This window comes from Python bivittatus, unplaced genomic scaffold (genome assembly GCF_059951505.1).
Source record: "Python bivittatus isolate LINGU-HERP-01145 unplaced genomic scaffold, Pbiv_v1 ctg000350_np1212, whole genome shotgun sequence".
Classification (NCBI taxonomy): domain Eukaryota; kingdom Metazoa; phylum Chordata; class Lepidosauria; order Squamata; family Pythonidae; genus Python; species Python bivittatus.
In genome coordinates this window covers 43,070,566-43,097,904 of record NW_028277074.1, presented here as the reverse complement: position 1 = coordinate 43,097,904, position 27,339 = coordinate 43,070,566, and the positions used below count along the sequence as shown (strand labels likewise).

The 27,339-nt window shown below is 37.1% G+C and overlaps 1 protein-coding gene across 5 annotated transcripts in view; it reads left to right on the top strand.

The window, feature by feature from the left end:
• Positions 1–27,339, top strand: part of INPP4A (inositol polyphosphate-4-phosphatase type I A) — a 111,951-nt gene that overhangs the window by 31,808 nt on the left and 52,804 nt on the right. For 4 of the 5 annotated variants that reach the window (XM_088145020.1, XM_088145018.1, XM_088145019.1 and 1 more), the window contains exons 2-10: positions 2,684–2,860; positions 12,145–12,213; positions 12,945–13,142; positions 14,666–14,710; positions 15,501–15,619; positions 15,717–15,833; positions 16,880–16,959; positions 22,468–22,579; positions 26,681–26,771. In XM_088145020.1, coding sequence (XP_088001146.1) covers positions 13,037–13,142; positions 14,666–14,710; positions 15,501–15,619; positions 15,717–15,833; positions 16,880–16,959; positions 22,468–22,579; positions 26,681–26,771 — 670 coding nt within the window. In that variant the 5' untranslated portion in view covers positions 2,684–2,860; positions 12,145–12,213; positions 12,945–13,036. The remainder of the gene's footprint in view (positions 1–2,683; positions 2,861–12,144; positions 12,214–12,944; positions 13,143–14,665; positions 14,711–15,500; positions 15,620–15,716; positions 15,834–16,879; positions 16,960–22,467; positions 22,580–26,680; positions 26,772–27,339) is intronic. The other variant, XM_088145017.1, reaches the window with a different exon arrangement.

Sequence of the window (27,339 nt, the reverse complement as noted above, 5' to 3'; positions counted from 1 at the left end):
TGAAAAGGTATTTGAACAAACAGGACTTGATATCATAAGAGTATTGCTAATATAATTTTTTCAGTTTTTATTTGTTACACTCCAGTTCAGTTGAGCAAGGAACATTATACCTTGATAGCGCAGGAAATCTTCCCATAAATGAAAATGTACCATATTGTTACCCATATGCCTTTTTTTTTTATTACAAAACACTTTTTAGGAGCAATACTTTATAAGAGAAAAGAGGCTGGGGAAAGCAAATCTTAGTGCTTTTTAGCGAGCTGCTTTCCCCTGCAATACCCCCCCCCCTTTCCCAGCCCCTTCATGTTTGGGACTCATGGTTATTTCACAGAAGAGAAATGTAGCTGGGGAGAGTTTTGGGAAGAAGGAAGTGGCTAACAAGGGAAAAACTACTTCATTCTGCTTTTCTTTGATGCAGACCACTTTCAGTTACCATACTGGCTGCAGTATTTCATAGAATTTGACCCTTGGGGGATCATTTGTTGTTGTATCCACTGTGATAAGATCTGATTTTATCTAAAGGGTGCTGACCATTGTGTAATTGTCTGGATTCAAAGTTTATAACTCAGGATTGAGTCCATTCAACGGTGGTTGCTACAGGAAGAACAAATTTATTATATGTTTATTGGGCATGGTGGGGACCATCTGATCAAATTGTACAATATTTTTCTGCATGCTCATAGGCAGTGTAGTATAGGTGTTAGGGCAAGACAGCCTATCAAGCTTGCATGGAAACTGCAGTGGATTAATCCATATACAAAGTTGGGAGTATCCTTTAGCTCAGTGTTTCTCAACCTCAGCAACTTTAAGATGCATGGACCTCAATCCTATGCTGGCTCTTCATCCTAGCAGAAGTTCATTTAAAATCTGGATGCAAATTATAAAAAATGTTTTCTTGGATGAAACGTGAGAATTGGCACCTTTAGGCATTCTTTTTAGAAAGAAAAAGGTATCACTTCCTCTGTGAATTGTGTGGTTGAAAGCTTTGGGTAGATTTAAAGTTTCAAAAGTTCAAAGGGACTTCTGTCGTTTGTATTTAGTGCTGGAAAGAGACTATGACATTTGTTCAGATGTATTCCACTTTGTACTCTGAAGTACAAAGACTTACCCAGCTAGATAAAGAGTAGTGCTTGTTGTCAGCAACCTAGTTTCAGTCAAACGATAGGAAAGAATTATATTGAGTTAGTCATTCTGTTAGGACTGTATCTTGATTTTGCACAACACATAAGCCATGTTGTGCTATACATAATTCTCTGTAGGTGGCAACAGTGGTCTAATTGTTCTGTATAGTATTTTCCTTTTGATCAAGAGAATCTGCAAGAAAAAAATCGCAATGCGTTAAAAAGCAGACTTCTTTTTATTTACAAAAATCTGACATTCCTGTTTCTCTCATTAGGATGTTTATGAGGAATTGGACTGCAGTGCCACAACCACTGGAGAATTCCCATTGAATAATAATAATTTAAAAAATACTCCTTTTTAGAATGGATTTTTGTGATTGTATAATTTCAGTCATCATTAAGGCCATGCATACACAGGACCCTATTTTGTGTGTTCATGTAATATATTTCACACACAGCTGTTTATTAAATCTGGGGGAGATGGGCGGCATGTAAATTAAATAAATAAATAAATAAATCTATACCTGTACCGTTTGAAAGTGTGTGACTCAGTTTTGAACGTTCTATAAACAGGAAACAAACTGTCCCTTTGTATTGCAAATCTCCCAGCTATGCTAGTTCTGATTTTTTTTTTTTTAATGGGGGAACAAATGAGTAAGCATTCATGCCTTATTTATGTTCTGATTATTACTATCAGTTTGGTTCTGCTGAATTTCTTTTATTATGGATTGCAAATTTGGCCCCATTTTTAACAAAGTTGGCAGCAAATATTTGCACAAATCGCTGTCTGTATTTTTGTATGCCCTCTTTTCCAGAGCATTTGTTTTCATGCATCCATCTGTCTGTATGTTTTACAAATGTTTTTTAAATAGGAAAATACATTTTTGTATGTACTTCCCCTGGGGTGTGCACTTCTAGGTGTAATTTGAGTTGGGAATCTTGCAAACCGCTAAACCGAATCAGAAAAGATGTCTCAAAATTCTGAGGGACCTGATTTCTCATCTTTCCCTGCTGCTAACTACCAAATCTTGAGAAATGCTGGGTTAGGGCTGGCAAACTTGGATGATAATGCAGTATGCAACTTAAAAAGGTGCCTAAGTTTATCGTATATAATTAAACTATTCCTTACAGTAGCAATTTTATGTTCTATTATTTATCCAGTATGTTTTTAATTAGTACATGTGCCATAACCTTCTTGTTATGCAAGGTTTCAACTCCTTCCCAAAGCAATAGCCGTGGAAGCTCCTGCTACAATAGTTGTGCTGGAAAGCCCCTGCTAAGACCTCCAGAAGTAACATTTCTGCAACAATGGAGGTTCTGACTTGTAATTAAATTTTAAATTCCTTTTCAATTTCAGAATGTCTTGGCTTAAAGGGAACTTTTTCTTTCCATTAAAATTCATTAATTTGATCAAATATTTATTGACTCATGGGGATACTTTTTTAATAATAACAGTGAGATGTGCTTTGGACTTTTTTGGGTCAGACCATTCTGCAGAAGAAATGCAAGTATTTTCATGGTCCTTTAACAATGACCAGACAACCTCTTTCCTTGTATTTCAGATTTCATGTAAAAGCATCAGTGCTGGCAGCCAGATTGATGTGGCATCTGTGGAAAATGAATTAAAGCAACATGACCAAGGCTTCATATAATTTCTCATTCTGCAATTATACTGAGCAAGCGCTTAATTGGCTCTAGTTACCCTGTGATTTTCAGCTTTTCCTTGAAAAACCAGAAAGGTAACTTTTTAATTTATTATCCTAGCTAAGGCAGAGGGGGAATAGGCACTTTCTGCCAAGCCTGTATATATATGCACGTTGAGCTGGTTTTTCAGTAATCAGAGGGTAGGATTCCAATCCAGGGTTGCAAATGTCCACAAAAATTACTTTACCCTTCCATAGCCAGCAGAAATAAGGCCCTGCAAGATTGTACGGATTTGTGTTTTTCCCTTTGAAAACTTCCTTATTACAGTATTTGGTTATGTTTCTGTAGTTTTTTTTTAAAGTACAGAATATGGCACTTAGTTTTAATAAAAGCTATTGCAACATGATCTTCCAGAGTGCTAAAAGCCTTGAAAAATGAAAGATCATGCTGTCAAAACTTCGTTGTGGTACTGTTCACTGCAGCAGTTTTAAGGAAAGACCGAAGGTCCTTGGAAGATTATCAAAGGTTTCTAAATGAGAAAATCCATTACATCCAATCAATTTTTCGGAAGGACCTTGCAGTAATTATGGGCAGTTTGCCAGCATAGGACAGTGTGCATTTTAGTGATCGTTCCAAGTATACAAGGAGTCAAGGTAAACATGCTTAGTTAAGGTTACATGTAAATTGAAAATATAAAACATCCTCCACTGTCTTTCTACTACTGTATGGCAGATTAGTATTATTAGAAAATGTTGCTGTAGAAAGAGTTTACTTCAGTGGAAAGTTTAAAAATCCATTGCTTCCTATTTTAAAATATCTAGTTTGTTAGCTTTCTACAGCTTTCCTGTCTGTTTTGTTCCTCTTGTGGTCAAAATAAAGCAGATGTTAAAAACTGGTGCTGCTTGAAAGTTTCAGGAAATTAAATTATTATATAAGCAAGTAAAATAAATCCTCTGGGTCTGTTGAGATAATGAAGACAGGGTTCATATCCTCTCCACCCCCCAGTTATAGTGCTGGTTTAATATGAAGATCCTGGCTTATCCTAGACTTTTCCATTATGTCTGAACTGTTAACCTAGTGTCAGGTTAACCAAGAAAAATCCTAGACTTTTCCATTATGTCTGAACCTGACATTAACCTAGTGTCAGGTTAACCAGGAAAAATGATATCTGTTCATGTTTTCATGCTGGATACGGAAAAATACATAGGATAAGTTTCTAGCAGTAGCTGTTGGGGGCTACTGGGAGTAGAGAAGAGAAACAGACAGAAGGAATGAGTAGAACATTTTAAATCAGACTTAGACCCAGGATCTGATTTATTTTCTCTTTTCTAGGTGAAGGGTTTTAGCACTAGGATGAAACAAGAAAAGATTATTGTTTGTTGTTGCAATTATAATTTATTTTGAATACTTCCTTTGGTTTTTGTATTATGATCATTTTAACAGGATTTTGTTTTGTTCTGTATTGATGTAGAAAATGGGTTTTCTGTGTACTGTTTGTTAGCTGGGCAACAAACCTTGTTTAAGGTAGGCAGCCATATAATTTTTTTCTAAATAAAATAAGTAGGGTTAAGTTCCTATCTACTTATGGTCTCTGCAGCCAGAGAGGGAGACCCCTAGTGGAGGAGAAGAGAACATTTTGTGAAGCGTATTAAAGATTCAGTATAATATGGCAATGTATCCCTGCAATATAACCATATGACAAGTCAATATAGCATTATAGGGACAGGTATGTGGATGTAAGTATTGTAATAAGGGCAATATCGATTTGTGTTAGGTGGTTTGTGATGGAATGGAATTATGAAGGCCAGGCTCAGGGAGATAAGCGTGTTCTTAGTTCACCGGAGGAGTGTGGGAAGTTCAAGAGGATGAGGCTGGCACCTCCTTGAGGAATTCACGGTATGTGGCTGGCTGGCTTGGGAGATAGGTTTCAGTCTGGGGAAATTTTCTGTCTAGAGGTTGTAGCTAATAAACACAGTAGAACTGAATTTGCATTGTCTCTTGGAGTACTTTGGGCTAAACCTGACATAGTCTCCCCAGACTGAACCCTAGTTCCCAAGCCAGCCAGCCACAACACCGTGAATTCCTCAGGGAGGTGCCAGCCTCATCCTCTTGAACTTCCGACGCTCCTGTTGGGGGCTAAGAACACGCTTTTCTCCCTGAGCCTGGCCTTCATAAGTCCATTCCATCACAGGTTATAGTTTAAGAGTTAGTCCCAACAGGGACTAACATCTGACCAGTACTTTTTTTAAAGTATAATTTTATTTAACTTTAAAAACATTACAATTAATATTTCTTTTAAAAATGTTAGTTATTAGTTTATAATACTTTGTGTAAATCAAATAGCAATATAACTATATAACTATACTACTATTGTATAAAAGACTTTGAAAAAAGAAGCCTAACCTATTATATGAAAAGATCTATATGATGAGAAAAAAAGAGGAAAACAATCATATATTAAATCACCTAGGAGAAAAGAGGAAAGGAAAAATGACATCACCCCTGGAAAAAAAAAAGCAAAACAAAACACAAAACTAAACCAAACTAAACTAAAAAGAAGGAAAAACCCACACCTAAATTATATTTTAATTCTAATTCTTTATATAGAAAATGGCATTTAGAGAAAAAAGTTATATCGGTCTATTAAAATTATATAACTTTCCTTAATTTCAACATTATGATTCAGTATTTAACATACTGAATTAAACCCAGTCTATACAGTACCATATTGTCCAGTCTTGCCTCCCCTTTGGTTCAGGTTTAATTCTAAGGCCAGCTTAGTTAGGCTGACTTACCTTGTCTGGATTTGGCTGCTGAGCAGGACTGGGCCTCAGTCCTTGAATGGGAGATATCCCAGAAGACCAGGGCTATGGGCTAAACTGGAAAGTCAAAAAAAGCATGCTGGAAGGCAGCGGCAAGCCACTTTTGCATTACTGCCAAGACAAATGCATGGGGGTGTCCATGAAGTCCAGAGGAGTCAGATGTGACTTCAAGGAGACTCAACTTTTGCTGTAACTGAAGAAACAATGCTACCTTATAGAAGTTGAATAAATTTATGTTTTATTTTATAAACTCTTGTCTGTTTTATAGTAGCCCGAAGAAAAGACTGTAACTTGACTGAACCTCCAACCTTCAGTGTCTACTGCACAATGTTACCAGAATAATTAAAGGCATTCAAAGTAACCATTATCATGGTCCTAGTGGGGGGTCAGAAATTTCAAAAGATTAGAATTAACCTTCTATAACCTGTGGGTCTTAGGATAAGTTGGATTATCTTGATAAATTTAGTATAAAATTATTCTAAATCCTTGCCACCAAGACACCTCATAGTGATGCTGGTGGAAATAATGGGAATGGTTGCTTGGCGGATTTAACAAGTTGGGGAAAGCTGATCAAAAGGAGTCAAATAAAACAGGGCAGTTTTTCTGTCCTTGCTGAAGGAAACCACTCCTCTTGCTATGCATGCTACTTTCTAAACATTCCTCTTGGGGCCAATTATTAGGGTAAATACTAGCGTGCCAGGCAGGCATCTTAGCTTGCTAGAAAAATAACCACGAAATCAAAATAATTCCAAAGAAGAGAGTTGTGTTTCTGAAGAAAAGGTTTCTTTCTACTGTAGGGGATTCATATTAACCACCCTTGCATTAAAAGGCTGTATGAAGACATTGTCTAGCCACAGTCTAAGCAGAGTCTCTTCACAAGCTGACAGATCATACAACGGGGGGTGAGGGGAGAAATATGTTTACACTACCCCATCTGAGCGTACTGTTTAGTTTTGGGGTGGGACACACTGAATATTTTCTGTGTGGGTTTGAAACTTGCTAATTTGAGCAGTTCATGGATATGAGAGATAGTTTTGCTAGTCAGTAACATGTGTGTTACAAAAACCTTGCTGTCCTTCCTCTAAAAATGGATGTGTACAATAGAATAGAAACACACCGCCTGAATGAGATTTTAAATAAGGGAGAAAGTAGTACAGGAAAAAAAATTAATTGCTGTTTGACAAGGGCTTTTAAATATTTTAAGCAAAGCTCCAGTAGCACTCCTATATATGGTATATGGTAGGGATCAGGAGAAAAAAAAGACAAATATTTAAAAAGTTCCCAAAATAACATAGGCTTGGGAAATAAGGAGCATGTTGCTCGCTTCAAAAGTCATTGGCATTGCTCAGAAGGTGCCACAGGAAAAAAAGGAGGGATTGGCCCTAAAATTGGAAAAAAAGGAGGGAGGGGTTCCAAAGTGCTAGTTAAAAATATTTTGAAAGAATGTTCCTTTGTCAAGGGAGATCTAAAAACAAATTAATAATCCACCAGTAAATATGCAGCACATGTGCAAAACACATTATGTATTATCTATCTTATACTCATATTTAAAAATTAAAAGAAATTAAAGGAAATTGAGGGCTGATAGTGTCCTATAGTATAAGAGTATATAAAGCAGGATATCCTGTAATGTGCATTTGTGCTTTTTAATGAAGGAACAATTTTTTGAAATGCATTGGGCTCTAGTAAAAACATTTTTCTAGCAGTGGGGAATCATCCCTCCTTCCTTTCCATTGTTCAGAAGATATATGTGGCTGATGTTTGAAATAGGAATTTTAAATTGCTTGTTATTTATTCATTCATTCGATTTATATAGCCACTCATCTCACTTTTACATGACTCTAGGCAGCTTATAGTAAAATACATAAAATACACAATGTAAAATAAAATTAAAACATAGCAGCCGGGCACTGTCTAGCGAATCAGTCACACAGCCAGGAGATGGGCTCTACCCCATGCTTGGGACCCCAGGCTCGGACACAGAACCAAGTTTTCAAGGCCATATGAAAGTCCAACAGGGACAGGGCCAACCTAATCTCAGGGGGAATGAAGTTCCAAAGGGCGGGTGCCACAGCAGAAAAGACTCCTTCTGGGCCCTGCCAGCACAACATAGTATCACCAAATTGTAGGGTTGGAAGGGGCCACGAGGATCACATCCAACCCCCTACTTTGCCCAGGAAACCCAGTTAAATCATCCTTGGGAGGTGGCTCTCCAACCTCTTAAAGTCTGCAGCCAAGGTTTTTTCTTTAGCTAAGTCTGAATTGTTACCCTAGAAAACATTCTTCACAAGTTTAATCTGAATGCCTTCTACAGGATTCCATTCCTTTGAATGATAGGCTAGATTCACACATCACAGTACATCATGGTTTACGTCTGCTCTGTAACTTGGTTCACCCACAATTTACAAACTTGTATCTTCCAGTTTGGAAAGCAGTCCATAGGATCATGTGTCATAGAGAAAGAGTAGCTGTCTCTGCAAAGAATGATAAGCCAGAATTCTTCTGTAATATTCACAAGCTGTGTACAATCATGTGGAAGAGCCCTTACAAATCCCTTTGGATGGAACTGACCCCAGCAATGTTTAATCTGTCATCTGAAGCTGGACTTCTGGCTTGCTATGTTCCTTACAAGTCAGGCATCTTAAACTAAGAAAAGCAGACTATAAGTACTAGGACAGAAAACATATTACACTTTTGATTAGCCATTCTCACAGCAAGTAAAATAAAAAGGGATCAAAAGGGCTGTCTATATGACTTATGGCTTGTGAAAGATGAATGATAAACCAGGATCCTCAGAATTCTGAAGTTTATTGTCCTTGTATGAACAAAACCAGACTATTTCTATTTCTGCTAAAGGATTTCAGATCACAGTATCTTTTTACTAGGATCTCTCCCAAAATCTAAAAATATCTCAATAGCTTATTTGAAATGCCATAGCCCAGATAGTGTGTGTTGAAGCCTAGAGGAATGAATAAGAAAAACATAATCAGTCAGGCAATACTGATTTTCCTAAGCATTCTATTTATAGCTGAAACTAACTGAATTTAAGAATCTGTTCTATAAAGATGGATTCCCAGAGAGAACATTAGCATCTGAAACTGGGTAGAAATTACTAATACACACGTGCAAACATACATACGTATATACTGTGCATACAAACTGGATCAGGATTAAAGTAAACATCCGGTCAATATCTTACTTCTGGCTATAGTTATGCTACCCCTTCTCCTGTGCTTGAGAGGTGATAGTAATATTATTAAAACGATTTCTTTTCCCATGTTTCCTATTAAGCCTTTCTGCTGGCAGGATTCTCTGATTTCCACTCAGGTTTTAATTGAGTTGGTTTATGGTAACAACTTCTGGAAGTACTTCAGTTTCCTGTTATAATGTTCAAAAGAAGTATGTGGTTTGAATGTTATACAAAAGAATGAACCTCATTAAGGAAAGATTGTGTGTGTGTGTGTGTGTACACATGTTGCATGCATACATTACCTGCACATATATACATACATACACACATGCATACATACACATACATTATTTAAAACCCTATAGCCATCTGGCAAGAATAGGATCAACCTTTGGATATCTAGTGGTCAAGCAAAATATTTTCTTTGGGCAGCATAAATTATATTACTAATATTTAGAGAGCAGCAGTTTCCAATGGTATACCAGTCTGCAATAGGATGCTAGAAGAGAAGTCCTGTGTGGGGCAAGGAAGGGGGGGGGGGAAGGGAAGGGAAGCATAAGTGGTTCATCTTAAAGCACTTCACTCAGAAGAGGTTGCAGATAGCTTATCAGCTTCTCACCACTCTTATTTTGCCCTATTTTTTTTTCTTGTTCAGCCAAAATATCCAATATTAGCATGAATCCATTTCACCCCAAATCACTATTTTGGATTAAAAGGAATTAACTAGATGGGCTACCTCCCAGAAGCCTTGAAACTGGTTACCCTGTCAATATCCAGATGTTAGGCTAAAGCTTTCAAGAATGCTTTGGTTCCAAATATTGTAGATGGGAGAGTATGTATCTCCTCCCATGCCAACTTAGGTTGGAATTATTTGTTTGTTAGCTGTATCTCCTGCCTTTCATACAGGAGGTTAAGGTACTGTACATAGTGTTTCATCCTATTTTTCTGTACAACACTGCTGTGAGGTAGGTTGGGTTGGGTGAGAATATCTGCCCAAAGTCACCTAATAAGTTTCCATGGCTGAGGTTACACTAGAAATTGGGTCTTCCTGGTGCTAATTCATTAATTGCTTGATTAATGTCGCACTACACCAGCTCTTATTAGAACAGCAACAACAAATTTCAAACTCTTGTGAGATCTTGCATATGTTAAAATTCCATGAATTCTTATGAGACTGTAGTAATTTCATTGTAACAGGCGTGGAGGGGTGGGGAACCTGGACACTATTTTTCCAACCTGTGCCGTGGATCCAGCCCAATTAATCTTCTCAATGAGAACAATAGCACTTTTAAGTGGATCTTGTCCAGTAACTATTGACCAGTACAAACTCTTGGAGCCAGTAAGTTAACTAATGAAGCATTATTCTGTTTTGCCTTTTCTTGCTTGTTGACATGTCTAATTTCCTAACCATACATTAATGTGGCACTGAAATGTAACTCTAGGCCAGTGGTTTTCAGTGTCACAGCACACATCTCATAGGTGGGACTTCTGGGTTGCAAAACCAGAAGTCCTGTTACGTCACAGGTTGCCGAGACTCAGGAGAAGAAATGGAGGCAGTCTGCCCCGGTGATGTCGCGGAGGTGGGGTTCTGGCTGTGCAGGTGCGCAGCACTTCCTGACATTTGCTTTGGCTTGCTGATGCGGCACACCTGTGGACCTTTTGCAGCATACAAATGTGCTGTGGCACGGCGGTTGAAAACCTCTGGTCGGGACACTAATTTCTGCCCCATTAATTCCCAAATGCTACAAGCTTTTCAGGAAGTATTAAGCCAACCCAAGGCATGATTTATTTTATTTGCATATCACCATAGTGCAAAATGTGTTCTAGCAGCAGTTTCTTTATACATTCAAAGAGCAGCCCAAGGCATGTAAAAAACTGTTATGCTTTGTCACCCAAAAAGGAAGTTAGGTGATTAAACAGAGACAATGAAGGCAGATTTGAGATCAGCAATAGGGACAGCAAATATCACGACTGTATACTTTTCCTCTGACTTGAGGATGGGTGGATAGCATAAATTGGCAGTGAAGGAAGACCCTGTGGCACAGAGATGTCACTGTTTTAAAGCTCTATTTGTGCCCATAATGAATATTTCGTATCAGTTGTTATAGGTGTACTGTTTTGCCTCTTGGCTAATCTTGAGAAGATAAATAGGGTCGGACCTGGGTAAGTGGAGATAGAAGAAAGACCATTAGGAAGTCCCAGGACTGTAGACTACACTGGAAAGTCAAAACAATAAGGCAGTAGCAAGTAATTCTCGTTGCTTCCAAGAAAAATGCATGGATGAGTCCATGATGCCAATAGGAGTCAAGATGGATTTGAAAGAGAGTTTATGTTTGCATTGCTGTCAATGAATAAATGTTGTTTTTGAAAAGGAAAGCATTGTATTCTGTGAATATACATGGTTGGTTGGTTTATTTAACAGTATTTATATACCGTCCCAATTTAAATGACTGTATAAATAACATCACAAACCATTGCAACTAAATCATAATCCACCACGTAAATTAAAACGATGCCCACAATTCCTCCCTAAGGAGCAAAGGAGCTGAAGCAAAAATGTTTTTAGTGCCTTATAAAATGCCAAGAGGGTTAGGTCCAGACATCCTCCAGAGGCAGTGTGTTCCATAACGAGGGGGCCATTGCAGGGAAGGTCTGCCTTTCAGCCTTTTCGTCCCCTTTCATTCCCTCGACAAGATGGACAGGATCATGGCAGTCCCTAATATATCCCAGTGCAACATCATATAAGGCTTGTAGATAATAACCAAACTTTGAAATGGGCTGGGAAACCTCCTGTTAACCAGTTTTCCACAACAGAATTGGGTTTCCTAAACCCAGGTTGTCACGTAATTGTGATCATGTGGAAATGCATGCCTGTATGAAGAATTTAATTTACATCAACATATTCCTTCACCATTCTCATTTATGTTGAAGATCCATAAAATTGGTAAAATTGGAATCTGGAAATTTAAAAAGTTTTTCAGAATTTTCTTTCTTCATGTTAGAACTTTTACATTTTGGGCTACAGCTGACAAAAGCCTAAAAAAATGTATAACTGAAATTATGCAGATTGTTTTTGTAAAATTAATATTTTATTTTTCTCTAAACTAATTCAGAACTGTTAGGACTTGATTTCTGACTTGCATAGTTACTTAGTTACCTTTCCTAAAATGTATTTGAGATAAAGTTGGTAAATTCTAAGCACAAGACTATGGCATCCATCTGAAACTGAAATGTCTGCAATAGTTAACGTGCAAGTAGAAGAGGCTAAAGGTGGTTAAAGAAAGTTAAAGAGAAGTGTGGATTTTAAAATCAGTATCAACTTGACATGCTTTATCAAATAACTGAATATGAGCTTTTTTATTTTCAGATGGGAAAATAAATTGGCCTTTTACAAATGCAATACCATGCTCTCATCAAAGAGGATAATAGCTCTCCTGTAAGTATGAAGGAGTCTGGTGTACAAAGTCACATATACTATAAGGAACAGCATCTTCTGAAACTCTGGAAAATTTTCTTTATGAATCATAATCAAACCAGATGATTAAAACATCTTGATAGGCCTTAATATTCAGAACTTAATTTTTTGTGGAGGGCTGTGTTTATTGGCTTTAACATTTTGTTTTGAAGACTTACTGTAGGCATCATTCTTCCCGCTCTCATAGGCTCGTAGAGTAAAAGCAAAGTCACGGGGACATTACAGTTTTGAATCAGCTTAGTTCTGACACCAAATAAATGAAGCTTATAATTAGGAAAGCAAGCTTTGATCAACCTTGTCTTGTGTGTTTCCCATTTCCCCTCCTGGGACTACTTTCATTTTGGATTAGTCTCAGTTTCTCATATCACCTAAATTCAAACAGACCGTGGTTAGTCTTACCATGGTTGCAGAAAGAGATTTTAAATGATTTAGGATTCTTGTCACGGAGATCTTTGGCTCAATGTATGACTAAAGTATGTTTGTGATATAGCTACTTTAAGATTAATGTTTTACTTGTCACATTTGCTTTCTCTATTGACTTAAAAAGTTAATGTCTACTAAAGCTAATGGTGTACTGCTATCATCACCAGCAAAGTTTTAATGCTGTCATTAATTATTTAATGTATTGACTGGTAAAATGAGTATTAAAATAGTCATTGGGTGAAATTGGTGTTTTCTTATTTTTATCTTAGCATGCTAACATCATAAGGGCTGCAAGAAGACCAATCGTCTGCTGTATTTTGATGCTTCAAACAGTATAAAGACGTGGCTTCCCCATGACAACATGTCAGCAAAAGATCTCAGCCCCCGACATAGTTCAAAATCCCGTGTTGTGCAGCGGGCCTCAACTATTGATGTTGCCTCTGACATGTTAGGTTTATCTTTGACAGGTGATTATCTGTTCCCTACCCGTGCCTTCACAGTATTAAATTATTTATTGATCTTATTTCTCCATCTTGTTATTGCAGAACAAATAAAAACACAACTTCTCCCCTCCTCATGAGTTAAATGAATAATTTCTTTTATCTTACTTTAATGTCTTGAAGTACAAGTCTTAAAGACAGGTCTTTTTTCCAATGGCTGATGACAGGGAAAAAAATAAGAATTGGAAGGTCATGAGAAAATAATTTGTGTCTCCTTCCTACCATTGTGCAATTTATTTTTTTGACAATTTGTATGAAAATGACACATATTTCTAGACAAGTAGATAATTTCAGAGTATTAAGAGCAGAGATTAGAGAGTTATGATGAGTTTATGGCTTTTTGGGTTCTGCTCCCCGGAAGTAGAATAAAGTAAAGTGCTATTACAAGTACAATGTAATAGGGATGGTTGATGGATATGGAAGAGGATACAGTGACAAAGATAGTAAGACCTGAAGATTGTTTTTTCCAAACAGCCACTCAGTATTATACCCTTTCAGACTCTATAGACTCTACAAATCCTTTTTCTATCTGCTTATACTGGGCAAGAGAACCAGAAAACTCAATAAACCCTAGAACTTTTCATTCTTAAAACACTATGCTTGGAGAAGCTGGTAAAATCATCCATTTTGAGTAGGAAACATAGCTCTCAGTCACAAAATTATACATCTACCTATCCATGTTAACATTTTCCTTGTACAGGGAGGTTGGGGAGAAACTGGAATTTTTGCAGGCATAATAGCTGTGTCCTTATAAATCTCCAAAACAATTTCAGGAGAGTTCTGGATTCATTCATGTTTTGGAAGAATCTGGCATTTGTTTATAAATAAATAAATACATAAATAAATTTGGCCTTTGTTCAGACATCAAACAAAACTTGTCTGAATCAGCATAGCTCAGGATTTGGCGGAATATGATATAGATGCCTTTCAGAAACACACTATCCTTTTTTTCCAAGATATGATCAACAGGCATAATGTCAAAGCAGCTTGGAAAAGAGTGGGTTTGGGGTCTCCATAAACAAATTGTAAAGAAAAATTAAGAAGCATAAAAGAGAGATTATATAGTTATAGATTAGTATACCTTCTCTCAAAGTTCTTGATTTAGTGTTGCCTAAAGAAGTTTTAATGAATATTTCACATTACAACTTCCAGCTTTTAAAAATAATCATTTCCATCCTAAATGGAATGGAATTAAAAATAATTACTTATTTTTAAATTATTTTTCTTCCTTTCAAAACTGTTAGGTGTTTTTTTCTCCTCTTCCTCCTCCATTTTAGAAGTAGTTTGAACATATCTGAAGAGATAATATTTAAGATAAAACTGAAAGTGACTTGGGAAGCTAATTCCATAAATCATGAACCATGATCAATTTATTTTATTTGTTTTACTTCTGTTGGGTCTCTTGAGTCTTTCTGAAAAAGCATAAGGGCAAATAAGAAGTTGGTTGCCCAAGAGCAGTATACAATTTTGCTAACATTTGTGCTTTACAGGAAACATCCAAGATCCAGATGAACCAATCTTAGAATTTAGTTTAGGTAAGTAATTTTGTAGTATGCTTTTCCTCATTCATTTTAAAATATTGCTTTTATATTTGCTGCTGATATGAGGATTATTTTATGTAGAGATTTAATGGTTTTGTATAGTAGACCATATAGTTTTACATGGTTTCTATGACATTTAGAACTGCCTTCCTCAGTACTTTGCGATTTATCATTTTGGGTTAATTTTGATATTTTAATTTTTTTGATATTTTTGATAGATATTTTAATATGCCACCTTTCTGGGAAAAAAAGCCTGTCAAATTAAAACATTAAATAACATAGCAAGAACAGTGTAAACTATATGTCAGAAATGTATGAAAATTAACTCAAACTGAGTAGTTCATTATGCTAGTAATCTCTGTTTCTGCAAAACCACCACTTTTGTTCAGTCTTCCTTTCTACCCCTTTTGTGTGGAATGCTGCACCTGAACATACATTTTGCATTAATTCTCTTTTTCTAATTCATCCTTGAAAAATTATCCAACTCCAATTTGTAAATAAACCTTAATTGTAATAGCACTTTTCACATTATTTTTTCCAGACTCAGTACCTTTTATTCTTCTCTCTCTTCTTTTCACCTGTTCTTAATTTCATCTTGAAGCCTAGTGTTGTGTAGTGTAACATGTTTGCTGATGATAAGAATAACAGCAATGATGATTGGTTCAAACGTTATTTTGTGTTCAACAAATGAAACAATCCATATTATTTCATTTTCATTCCTTGTATTATATTTGTGAAATTCAGTGCCTTTGTATGTACACATAATGCTGTTGATTTTCCACAGCTTGCAGTGAACTGCTAACTCCATCATTAGATAGGAAGCCAAATTGTTTTGTAGCAGTGAGTGTAACTACACCTCCTCAGGCATTCTGGACAAAGCATGCTCAGACAGAAATTATTGAGGTAGGTTGTATTGTGTTTGCTGTGTCAACAACCTGATTAAATTCAGTTGGTACCAATTTACCTCTACTAATTTTATTGTTTTTATTTTCCATTACAGGGCACAAACAATCCCATCTTTCTAAGCAGCATTGCCTTTTTTCAAGACTCTCTTATTAATCAGATGACGCAAATAAAACTTTCTATATATGATGTAAAAGATAGATCTCAGGGAACTGTAAGTGTACCAATGTCTTGTTGCTACACATCTGAACAAAAGCTTGCATGCTTTTGATCCTGAAGGCCCTATCTAGTTTCTTTAAAGGCTGGCATTATTATAGTTAGCTAGTACTATAAGTACAGAAGTCTAAATCTGTTTCTGAAGATTATATTAAACATATTACATTCCTTTGTTCAGAAATACATACAGGGGAGATCTGATCAAGAACAAGACATCTGACCTGCCCCCTGAAAATCATCCCAGCTGCATTGTTGGGGAGTCTCATTCTTATTTTTAATGCTTGGATGGCATTTTCTTTGGGGTTGCAGGTGGGAAAGGAAATCTCCAACCTTGCCTTGCTAATGAATATTAAATCCCTCTGCCTATCATCATCTTTGAGTAAAAAAGAAGGGTTGTATGCTGTATAATTAAATGCAGTGTATAGGTGTTTTTTTTTTTAAGGTGGAGCCAAAGATTTCCTTCCTATGACAGGAAGGAAGTGAATCTTTGGATCTGACTTCTGAAAAATAATTATAATGGATATTTAGTGGTTCCTTCCTTTTTTCATTTTCATAAATTGTCCCCATAAAGAAAAGAAAAAATGTACTAGATATACATGCATAGAGTTGTTTAGCATTCATGTGTGTATTCTTAATACAGAGGGGGTCAAAACCAAGTCATCTTAAACGTGATTTGATATGATTTGTTGTAATCATATCAAATCATAATCAAAACCTATAGCTACAGAGGTAGCTGAAATATGGAGACATGTATGAACTGTAAAAATGGAAAATGAAAGCTTATTAAGTATTGTTTGGTGTATGTTATATGCTTGGGCCCTCAAATCATCATTTAGATTCTAAATTATGATTACCAGGTCCTGTGATTTGGCATGATGTGTGAATTGAGGGAGAGCTGAGAGAGAACGAAAGGGATTCATTGATCAAATGATTGACTTGGTTTTACATGAAACATTGAAGCCAGAGAAATGGCCTTTCAAAACTGAAATAAAAAATGGTAATAATTTATTACTAAAATATGTGTGTATGTGTTTTTTTCTCCAGATGTATTTATTGGGTTCTGTGATGTTCACTGTACAGGATCTACTTAAGGAGAAAAGTCATAGGCTGCACTTAACACTAAGGTTTGTATTTAGCGTTGTTTCATAAGAAAAGAATCTAGTTGCAAGAAAGCCAGGCTTTTAAACTGCATGGTGGTTCAGTTTAGCTCATTTTTTAAAACCCAGATCAAAACCAAAGGGTGCCTCTTTAAGGCTGTTGCTTCTCTGTAGCAGCGCTAGCCCTCTGGAATGGCTTCTCACTACAGCTTAGGTTAGCTTTGGCTTGAGTTGTCTTCTGGAAATAGCTGAAAAGGAAGCTCTTCTGAAGAGTGCTGAGGGCTTGACTTTTGGCTTTCTCGCTGTTCTTGAGATTTTTATTATTTTCAAATGGGACCATGGGCGTTTTAATGGTTTGGGGACACCTGTAAAATTTCTGCTGGATTGCAGCAGGGTATAAATGCAAACCAGCCAACAAATAAATGTTGTGAAATAGGTCAAATCAGCAGTCTGCTGCTGCCAGTCAACGTTATATCCTGCCTTTCCTCCAGGATCTCAGGGCTGCATGATTAATTTATGCAGAGAAGGCTGAGGAAAATAGAAAGGGAAGAGAGTTGTTCAGGTGGATGGATGGGATTAAGAAGCTTTTTGGAATGTCTGTGGAAGAGCTGCTGATTGTCTCAAAGAATGGGTCAAGCAGTTTCCCAAATGGTTGTCAGGGGTCAGGCTCTGCTTAATGACTCTTGTTAATTGTACTGATAAGAGAAATCCCCTTTTCAGGCAACTTCACTATAAAAAAACCAAAAAAGCAAACAGTATCAAAAATCCGAGCAATCAAACCATCCAAATCCAGATCACCTCCCAATGCCTGCTCAGACAAAGTCTCTACAACTATTTGAGTCATTCAGTAATCCCATTTGCAGAAGCTTTTCATATTTTTCCATTTGGCTTTAGCCTTATTTGCCTATGTCAGATTTTTATTCATTATTACTCTTGCATATTTCTACTAACCCATTGAGTTCTCTGATCATCTTAAAAAGATCTCACATTTTTCATGTAATAAACCTCCATTTGTTTATAGTCTTTCCTTGTCCTTTCTTGCTTAACTTGAAAGCCTGTGTTTAATCACGGCACATCCATCTTGTTTTAGGCTGTCATACTATGTCTTTTCCTGGCTTTCTTGATAGCAAATTCAAAAAGCGATTTGAAGCTTTTCCTCCTTCAGCTTTTGTGAATCTTTAATTTTCAGTGTCTCAGCTGTCCCATAGCTCCTCAGGTTGTCATTTACAAGTTAATTGAATCTGTTCCTTATGTAGAGCTCGTATTTTGACTATACGTTAAGTCAAAACCTGCTGGCACAGCACTCATATTTTGTGCCACAGTCTGCGCGTAGAAAAGTTCTGGCTGACCTGATTGCACTTCTCCATTTTCTGTTTCCTTCTACAGCGAAGCCTCATTTTAATGGACCATTTGCAGGGAGTGTCTGTTATTCCAGAATGTCTGCTAAATGCAAAAGTATGCCTTTGCACCAATTTATGTCATTTGCCTAACAGCATCACAAAAATGTCATTCTTCTCAACTTATGTAATTTGTGGAATCATATCATTGCAAAAATGACATAAATTGGTGCAAATGATATCAGTTATTTGCATAATGACAACTTTGCACTAATTATGTTAAGGGACTGTGGGTGTCATTAAATGGAGGTGAATTTAACTGCCCCATCTGGACTACTTTGGACGCACTGAACTTGTGCATTATTTTGGGAGGGATGTTTGGATGGAAATTTGGTCCAGTGCATTCAAAGTCTGCTAAATGGGACTCTGTTAAATGGAGGTTTCTCTGTATGTAGCTGCTTCAGTGCGTGTGATGTCCATGTATATATTCTGTGTTTATGTTGCAGTGGCAAAGAACAAGGTATTCTCTTCACAAAAAACTATTACTCTATTTTCTGCATCATTGTGTTTACCAAATCCAAATCTCCCTGTAATTCCAGGTTTCTCCATTTTTCCGACTTTTGGATTCCAATCACCCATTATTAATCTTATGTTTTACATTTTACATTTATTACTTCTTCAGTTTGCCATACAATACTTGTCTTCCACCATTATGTCTGTAGTATATAGACATTCATTATATATACCCTCATTCTAATAGATATGATCCTGTTGCTTATTGGTTTATAGCTGACACATTGTCATTTCCTTTTTGAGTATGATGATACTCTGTTCCTTTGGAGTGGTCTTAAGCCCTAAATATTTTCTCATGTAATCATCTGTTTTAAAGAGGCCATTTGGTCTATTTATTCCTAAAACCTCCCCTTTAGAACGTTTTATTTCCATATTGAAAATTTCGAGCTTGTCTTGTTTCATACTTTGCATATTTCATGTTCCACTGTGTATGTCCTTGCAAAGGAGGAATTCCCCCTTCAGTAACACCCCGGTCAGTGATCAGACTTCCTTGTCTTGTGCTCACCAACTTCGGTCTGACCTCATCCTCTGGCAGCCAGATTCATCCCAAGGTTCAGCCATTTCCAGACATTTTTTCAACAACAATATACAAGAGATTTGCCAAAGCTGCCTTCTGGGTTTAATTTTGCAATCCCTTCTCTAGGTGGGTTGGCCATCCTCAAGCCTTCAGCGCTCTACCTGCCATGATCCCTCTTATGGTTTACCCTTTGCTTCATCATCCCCCTTTGACTTTACCAGCAAGGGTAGCCCTAATAGGAACTCCTGCTCCAGCCATCATCCCTCTCAGGATTATGGAAGTTGTTGAGCCCTCCCACCAGATCTAGGTGGGCATCCCTGGGAGGGTTCATTACAGTTAGGCCTGAATATTTCATAATGAAGGACCAGTTGAAACACATTTCTCAAACATTGCATCCTGGATAATAAGTTGTAAGTTAAGAATGGTTTATATTTTAGTACATTTTTGTTAAGTTTTCAGATTTAGCTTTTTATGTTGTGGTTTTGTGGTGCTTGTGCCAACATGAACCTTAAACCTAGTCTTAAACCTTGACTTCCTTTGTAACCTTCAATATTATTAAATTAAACCATATAGTCCTTCAAAGTATACCAAATTAACTCTGTATATATGTTAACTGTGGCAAGAATCTTACATGCTTCTTATTGGAAAGATTCCTTCCTTGGCAGAGGGGGAAATCAATTTATGGGGGTATGCTTCAATGTCCAAAATAACTTCATGCCTAAAAAGTCAATCTGATGTAAAGTTCAGTTCTATTTAGAAACCATTTTCAGACTACAGCTGAATACACAGATTTGTACCTCTGTGTTTAGTGTATATATTTCAGTTTTATAAGAAATTAGATTCCTAGGATTGATTTAACTTATTATAGCCTATAGCCCTGCTTAGTGTTTTATACTGGGTTAACCAGTTATTTTTCGTTTAAAGCTTAATAGTCATTTTTACTTTTTCCTTTAAGAAGTAATATAACATATTTTATAACGTCATAACTAATGAAAAATGGAAAAACTGTAATCGCAGTGATATTTTAGATCCCATGTTTCTTTACTCATATCTTACTGACTGTATTTTACTCTTTTATTCTTTTTATATGTCTTTTATCTTTCATGGTTTATATTCTTTTTTAAAATGTTTAATAAAGAAAGGGGAAAAGACTGGTCTTAAACCTGCTGGAATTTTTAATCTTTCAAGTTCATTTATTTAAAGGAACTTACCACTGCTGTGTTAGCAATCCCATTTTATCTCCATTATATTTGAAGTGGCTTTCTTTTAAGTCAGTTTAGCAAATAATTAAGATTAATTAATAGAAAATATTATTTCAAAGAGAACCATTGCCTTTTTTTCTTTTAGGTGTTCATCTCAAACAAAAAATAAGTACAGGTAACCAGGTTTGATAATTAGAACAAATAAAAATGCAATAATATATTAATAACGTTATCAGAAAAACTGTACATTACATCTAGCCAGAGAATTTTGGAAATAATCCTAAAGGCTTTGTGTGTGTGTGTGTGCGTGTGCGTGTGTGCATGCGTGTATGTGTGTGCACACATGCACTAAATGGTAAAAGATTTAGAACTGTTTATTGTAACCTACCTATGTGTGGGTTGTAAACAAAGATTATAATTTAAGTTTGATAGATGGGCCTGGAATCTCCTGTGCATTGTCTGAGGCTGCCACTTACCTGCCACATCCCACTAAGGAACCTTGGAGCAATTCTTCTCCAGCTGCTCTTTCTAGCTGGAAGGAGCTGGAAGTTCAATGCCTGCCAGGTATTCTCGGAGCAAAGGGTCCTTTGCCACAGTGTGGCTCTGTTCACTCCCCAGTCAGAATTCTTCTCCTGTGCGCATGCAGTTCATTCTGTGTTCCTTCACTGTATGTTCTAAAATATGTACGATGAAATAGAGACACTCTGTCACTGTTTTGTTGTTCACCATGATAAAGAGCTGGACTTTATGGTTTTAATGGCCCTTATCAATAGTTTGATTCTGTGAAAGCCTTCATCACTCACAGGAACCATTTTTTGTGTGCACATATGACTCTTATTTAAACAAGACAAAGGTATCCAAAACCCTGTACTAGACAGTATCCCATTTTAGACAATACAACTTCATATTTTGTAAGGGCTTAAGGTTTCTCAACTTAGATCTGTCTGCTCTTTGTGTCATTAGCTGGGAGCACAGCTGTAGGCCTTAGCCTGTCACTTTCTGTCCATAAACCAGTAGTTGGATAAAATCTGAATGAGGCTATTTTGCTGTAGTTCTCTTCTCTAACCCTCTCTAGTTGATGGTTTATATTCAGTTATTTCCTCAGTTTCTTCCCTTTCAGTTTTCCTTCAAAATCATCAGAGAGAAATGTTCTTTGGGGGATTTCCTGTTGCAGCTCCTCAAAGCCAAAAAGATTCCACTACAAGCATCCTAAACAAGAACAGGTTGCTGAAATCCCCCAGACCATGATACCAATTTGTGTAAGAATGTGAATGTCACTCTCCAGTGAAAGTCTGTAACTAAGAGAATGAACATTGCAGGTAGAATCAGAGTTCATTTCAAACACTCAGTTCCTCTGAAAACAAATGTCATATCATCTGGATGAGCAAACACATCATAGCTATATTATTATTACTATTATTAGAGATACTGCTATTACTTTTATGATTACTGCATCTATTTCCTGGGTGTTGTTGTCACAGACTTTAAAGGAGCAGGAAAGCCTTAAACCCTTTCAAACCACTGCTCAGAACTTCACTTGATCTTTCTTGATAAGCTTAAACCATGAGTATTTTTTCAGAAATATTGTTTTATTTCTGAAAGATATGATGTGGCTGGTCAAATATTGGACCGAAGAATAAAATGGGTCAGCATTCAACATTTTTTAACATGCTTTATCAGTGGCAAAATTATGAATCTGAAATTTGGGATTAGACCTGCTTTAGTAGATGGTAGAAATCAAATTGCCTGTTGGAGAAATGCCATTTTTACAAACAATAGAAGTTTGAGGCCCAGAGTGGGACCACTTCTGCTATTTTGTGCAGTAGTATCTCCCTTAAGGAGAGGGGCGCTGTTGTGTGTCTTGGACACTGGCTGATTCATCACAACAGTAATTTGTACATTGCAGATCTGCGGAAAATGACCGTGTTGGGAACGTCACAGCCATTGGATGGCAGATGGAAGAAAACACAGACCAAAGGCCTCCTGTGACCAGGTCTCCTGACACTGTTAACGGAAGGGTGAGTTGGCTCTCTCTCTGCCATCTGTGTAACACTTCTTATTCTTCCCACCCCGTTCCTCAGAGTCACATTTTTTTCTTAAAGCAGTTCAGCCCTTTGTTGGATAAAACATTCTGTTGTTTACCTGAAAGGAAGAGATCCATGGATGTAAGGCTACCATCTCTATCTCCCTAAAAAAAAGGAAATATGAAAAAAGCTTGCCTGCTTTCCTTACTATATTTTCAGGAAGATAGCATTTTCATGTTAAAGGTAAATTGTTTGTGATTTAAAAAACAACAGCAACCTGTTGTCTTCCTCTCAGACAAATGCAGTATATCTTGGGAACTGAGGAATCATAGCCAGGCCACTTTGCAACTCTGTCTATAGGAATCTGCTGTTTGTCATGTTTCTGGATTTCCTGGTTGCATATGTTCTTGAAGGTCTCTTTCTCTAGGAGGTAGGGTGCTATATATGGAGAGAAAGCATGTTGTGTGAATTAACTTAGTTTTAAATCTAGGACTTTGCACAGGTTCAGACATTACTTCTTCGGTTTTAGTGGCCTAATTTTTTTTTTTTGACTGAGATTGATTGATTGATTGATTGATTGAATAGTTATACCTCTCTCATGCTCAGCATATGAGGATTATCTGAATTTTTAAAGCATTACTTAAAGAACATGTCCTGGTCAGTACATTAATTGTGATTATTACTACTGATTTTGTCCAAGATGCTCATGATGGTCTATCTATTTTATCTTCTCAGTTTTATGCACTCAGCAACCCTGTTGAGTTGTCTAAGGTGAGAGAAAAAATAATCCAGATTGACATCATTGAGTTCTCCTGGTTGAGTCTGTAGCTTGAATCTGGATTTATCTAACCAAAATCATGTACTTCTCCAGTCTGGTGCTCTCAGTGTATGGTCAGCCAACTTGGTCTTTGGTTCAATGCATCTGGAGGACACCAGGTTAAGGAAGTTGCCCTAGCTATTAAGTTGCACTATTACATTGGTTAGATATGGACAATCTTGCTCCTTCCAAATATTTGTGATGAAAATGCTGGGTAGATATTATGGAAGTTATATTCCAATGTGAGTTGTAATCCTTAAACAGCTGAAAAGCATCAAGTACCTATGCCTACATTAAACATTTGAAAGTTTCAAAATTTGTAGAAGTACATTGCCATAATCTTCTATTACACTACCTATAATTTAATATAATTTAATATAGGTGCCAGTTTGGTTTGTGGTTAAGGCACCAGGCTAGAAACCAGGAGACTATGAGTTCTAGTCCCACCTTAGGCATGAAGCCAGTTGGGTGACCTTGGGCCAGCCAGGCTCTCTCAGCCCTAGGAATCAGGCAATGGCAAACCACTTCCAAAATCTTGCCAAGAAAATTGCAGGAACTAGTCCAGGCAGCCTCAAGTCAACACTGACTCAGACACACACACACATACACACCCACCCACAATATGGAATGATAATTTGACATGGAAGTTTAATTTAGATAATCACAAACGAAAAAACTTAGAACTACCATATAATGGTGCTTGTTACATAGAATTTTATAGTAGAGGATCACTTACTGAAATAAGAGCAGCAGCAATGGCAGGCATTTAACTCTAATTTTATATGCCATGGTTAATTTAAAATGCTTTTTACACTATATATTTGCTCTTACCAACCAACAGAAGCAGATATTTTGAAGTGGATAAGTAGAGGGTTGAAGCACAAATGAAGGAACAGTCATGATGAATTGGGCTGAACACAGAGTAGGCGCTTCTTTCAGAAATCCTACTCTGCAGCATTGGGTGTAATGAAGAGAACTTATTTCTCTGCCTCCGTTCTCTACCTTTAGAACACGCCAGCAAATGCTTTTCTATATTGTGTGGCATCTTCTCCATCAAGATGTTGAGGAAGGGGAGTTGAGACAGTTGGAGGCTCTCTGTGAGAAGTTTTCATTGTTATTTGCAGATACAGATTTGGAATCTGGTGTTGGAGCAGTTCACTGGAATCTTGCTAGCCACTTGTCATGTTAATATGGATTGTTTTCAGCTTCTAGATTTGAGGATGTGGACAAGGTGTATGAAGCGATGAGGTCCATAACTTGTTTACTTGTCCCTTGATTATCAGTCAGGTTGGGACTGACTTTGTGGTTAAGGAAGGTGATTCGTGCCTCCCTAATCATATGAAGTTGCATACTTAAAGGAGTCAGGTATAAGACCTTTACTGAAAAACCCTCCTTTACCTGGATGGTATTTTGAATTATATGCTAGTCTCAATTATTCCATTCTTGGAAAGTTGACTGAGAAAGCAGTGGGACTAAACTGACTTTCTAAACAATTTCAACTAGTGTTCCATCTGGGATATGGTATTGAGATTACTTTGATTGTGTTGTAGATGACCTGTGTCAGAAACTAGGTTGGGGAGTGTGAAGGCACTAGTCTTCTTGGACTTCTCAACAACTTTCAAAACTAGTGACCATGGTATACTTCTGGGCCATGATGCAGGTTTTGGCACTGAGGGCACCATTTTTCAGTGTTTCGAATCCCTCCTGTCGGAAGGCGGCAGCAGAGGATTACTGTTGAACACTTAGTTTGCTAACCAGTGTTCTACAGGGTTCAGTCTTGTCTCCTATGCTTTTAAACATCTACATGAAATTGTTGGGGGAGGTCATTCAAAGCTTTGGAGTGTTGTGTCATTGGTATACTGATAACACCTAGCTTTACTTCTCCCAGTTTTCAGTCTCCAGAGAAGCAATCAATAACCTTGAATTTGCCTAACCTTGGTAATCCCTGGATGAGGAGAACAAGCTGAAATTAAATCCATACAAGGAGGTGCTTTAGATAAAGAAAACAAAACAAAACTGGACTCTGGGAAGCTTGTTCTGCATGGGGATACATTCCCTGAGGAAGACCAGGCCCTTAACCTTGTGCTATCACTGGATTAGCAGGTGGCAGTTGTGGTGAGGAATCCTCAAAATTATAGCTAGTGTGCCAGCTACAATTATTTCTGAGATGGCCAGACCTGGTGACCATTATCCCAGCTGGACTACTGCAGCATACTTTACTTGGGGCTGCCCTGAAAGGTGTATGGCACTTGTAGGTGGCGAAAAATGCAGCAGCTATGCCACTGACTGATATACAGTATAATGTCTGTAGCAGAAGATCTGTGCTGGCTACCAGTTGCTTATAGGCAACTGATCAGGGTTATGGCTTGACTGTCTGTGCGTCCTTCTTTCCTGCTACATCTTGACTGGCTCCTCAGATAAACAGGAGAGGCCCTCTTGAGGGTATATACACTACCAGTGGCTTGTCTACCTAGTATATGGAAAAGGACCTTCTTCTGTTTGGTTTCCAGGCTATGGAATGTGCTCCCTAAAGACTTTCATTCTCCTGATATTTATGAATATGCTAAAAACACATTTTTCCCCTAAACTTTTAATGGTCAATTATTTTAATTTCAATTTTTATTATATTAGTTTTATATTTTGTGTTTATATTGTAAGTCACTTTGAGTGTTGGAATAAATAGAAAAGTTAGTTATAAATTCAATAATAAATAAATAAATGGTTAAGGAACCTTGGGAAAAAAACACAATTCTTTAGCTACTTAATCCCCAATGTGAATACTTTTCTAGGTAACATCCCGGCTCTATGTTCGACCTGTTTTTTATTTTGCTACTTTCAGAATCTTTGAGCAGTTGCAAACCTCAACCATAACCTTTATTTTGAGAAACGCCTTTGCATTCTTTGTATAGCAGGAGTATTTATAGAGAATAAAAAATAACAGGGGGCTATAGCCCAGTGCTTTGTTTGGAAGTGTGCCTACTTGTCCAGAAAAAAGACAGAAGGAAGCTGAGGTGGTAGACAACATCCTAAAAGGGAGGGGAAGTAGCAAGGAAGAACCAGTCAATTTTCCCTCAGTCGGTGCTACGTTGACCATGCAAGCCATTTTGTGACATTAATTATAACATGCTCTTAAATTCCAGATGTGCCCATCCCCACCCCCACCCCCTGGCTTGGGATCCTGGCTTAAACATAAGCTCTGAACATGAAGTCTTAAACATGAAGATTCTTGATTATACTGTATTTGCAACTCATGTATTTTTTGGTTTGCTTTTTTTCAGACTGTGCTACCAGTTGACGAAAGTTTGACAGAGTCTTTAGGAATCCGATCCAAATATGCTTCATTACGAAAAGATGCACTGTTAAAATCTGGTAAATAGCTTCTTGAACGATAAGTATTCTGCGTCTTAATTTGTCTTTTTCCAGTCCATCCTCATGCCTATTCTTCCATAAGTGATGTCAGTGGTTATGTAGTCAAATTGACCAGAGAAATAATTCTGCTCTTTTGCTTGGTGAAGAGAAGAGATCCAAACCAGCTCAGTGAATATTAACACCATCAGTGTCATGGAATGGGAACTGACTTAATGGAACATTGAATACTGAAGAAGGAAAGCTCCAAGCTGCAATATTTTATAGTTTTCAAATCTTTAAATGTGTGCTACGCCACAGTCTTAATTATATAAAAGCAGTTGGCCATGTCTGCATCTGCATTATGGTCATTCAGTTCAGCTACATACAGAAATGATGAAAATCAGTACAGACTCTTTTCCTAAGTAATAGTATATTTACAGTATAAACAATACTTTTTGCAGGATTTCATTGAAATCTCTTAGGTTAAAAAAGGGGGAAAAAACAGCAGAGTTGGCCTTCACCAGAAGTAGTTGGCCTAGATTGCAATCCAGATGAAAATACACATTTATCTATAATATGTCCATGCATA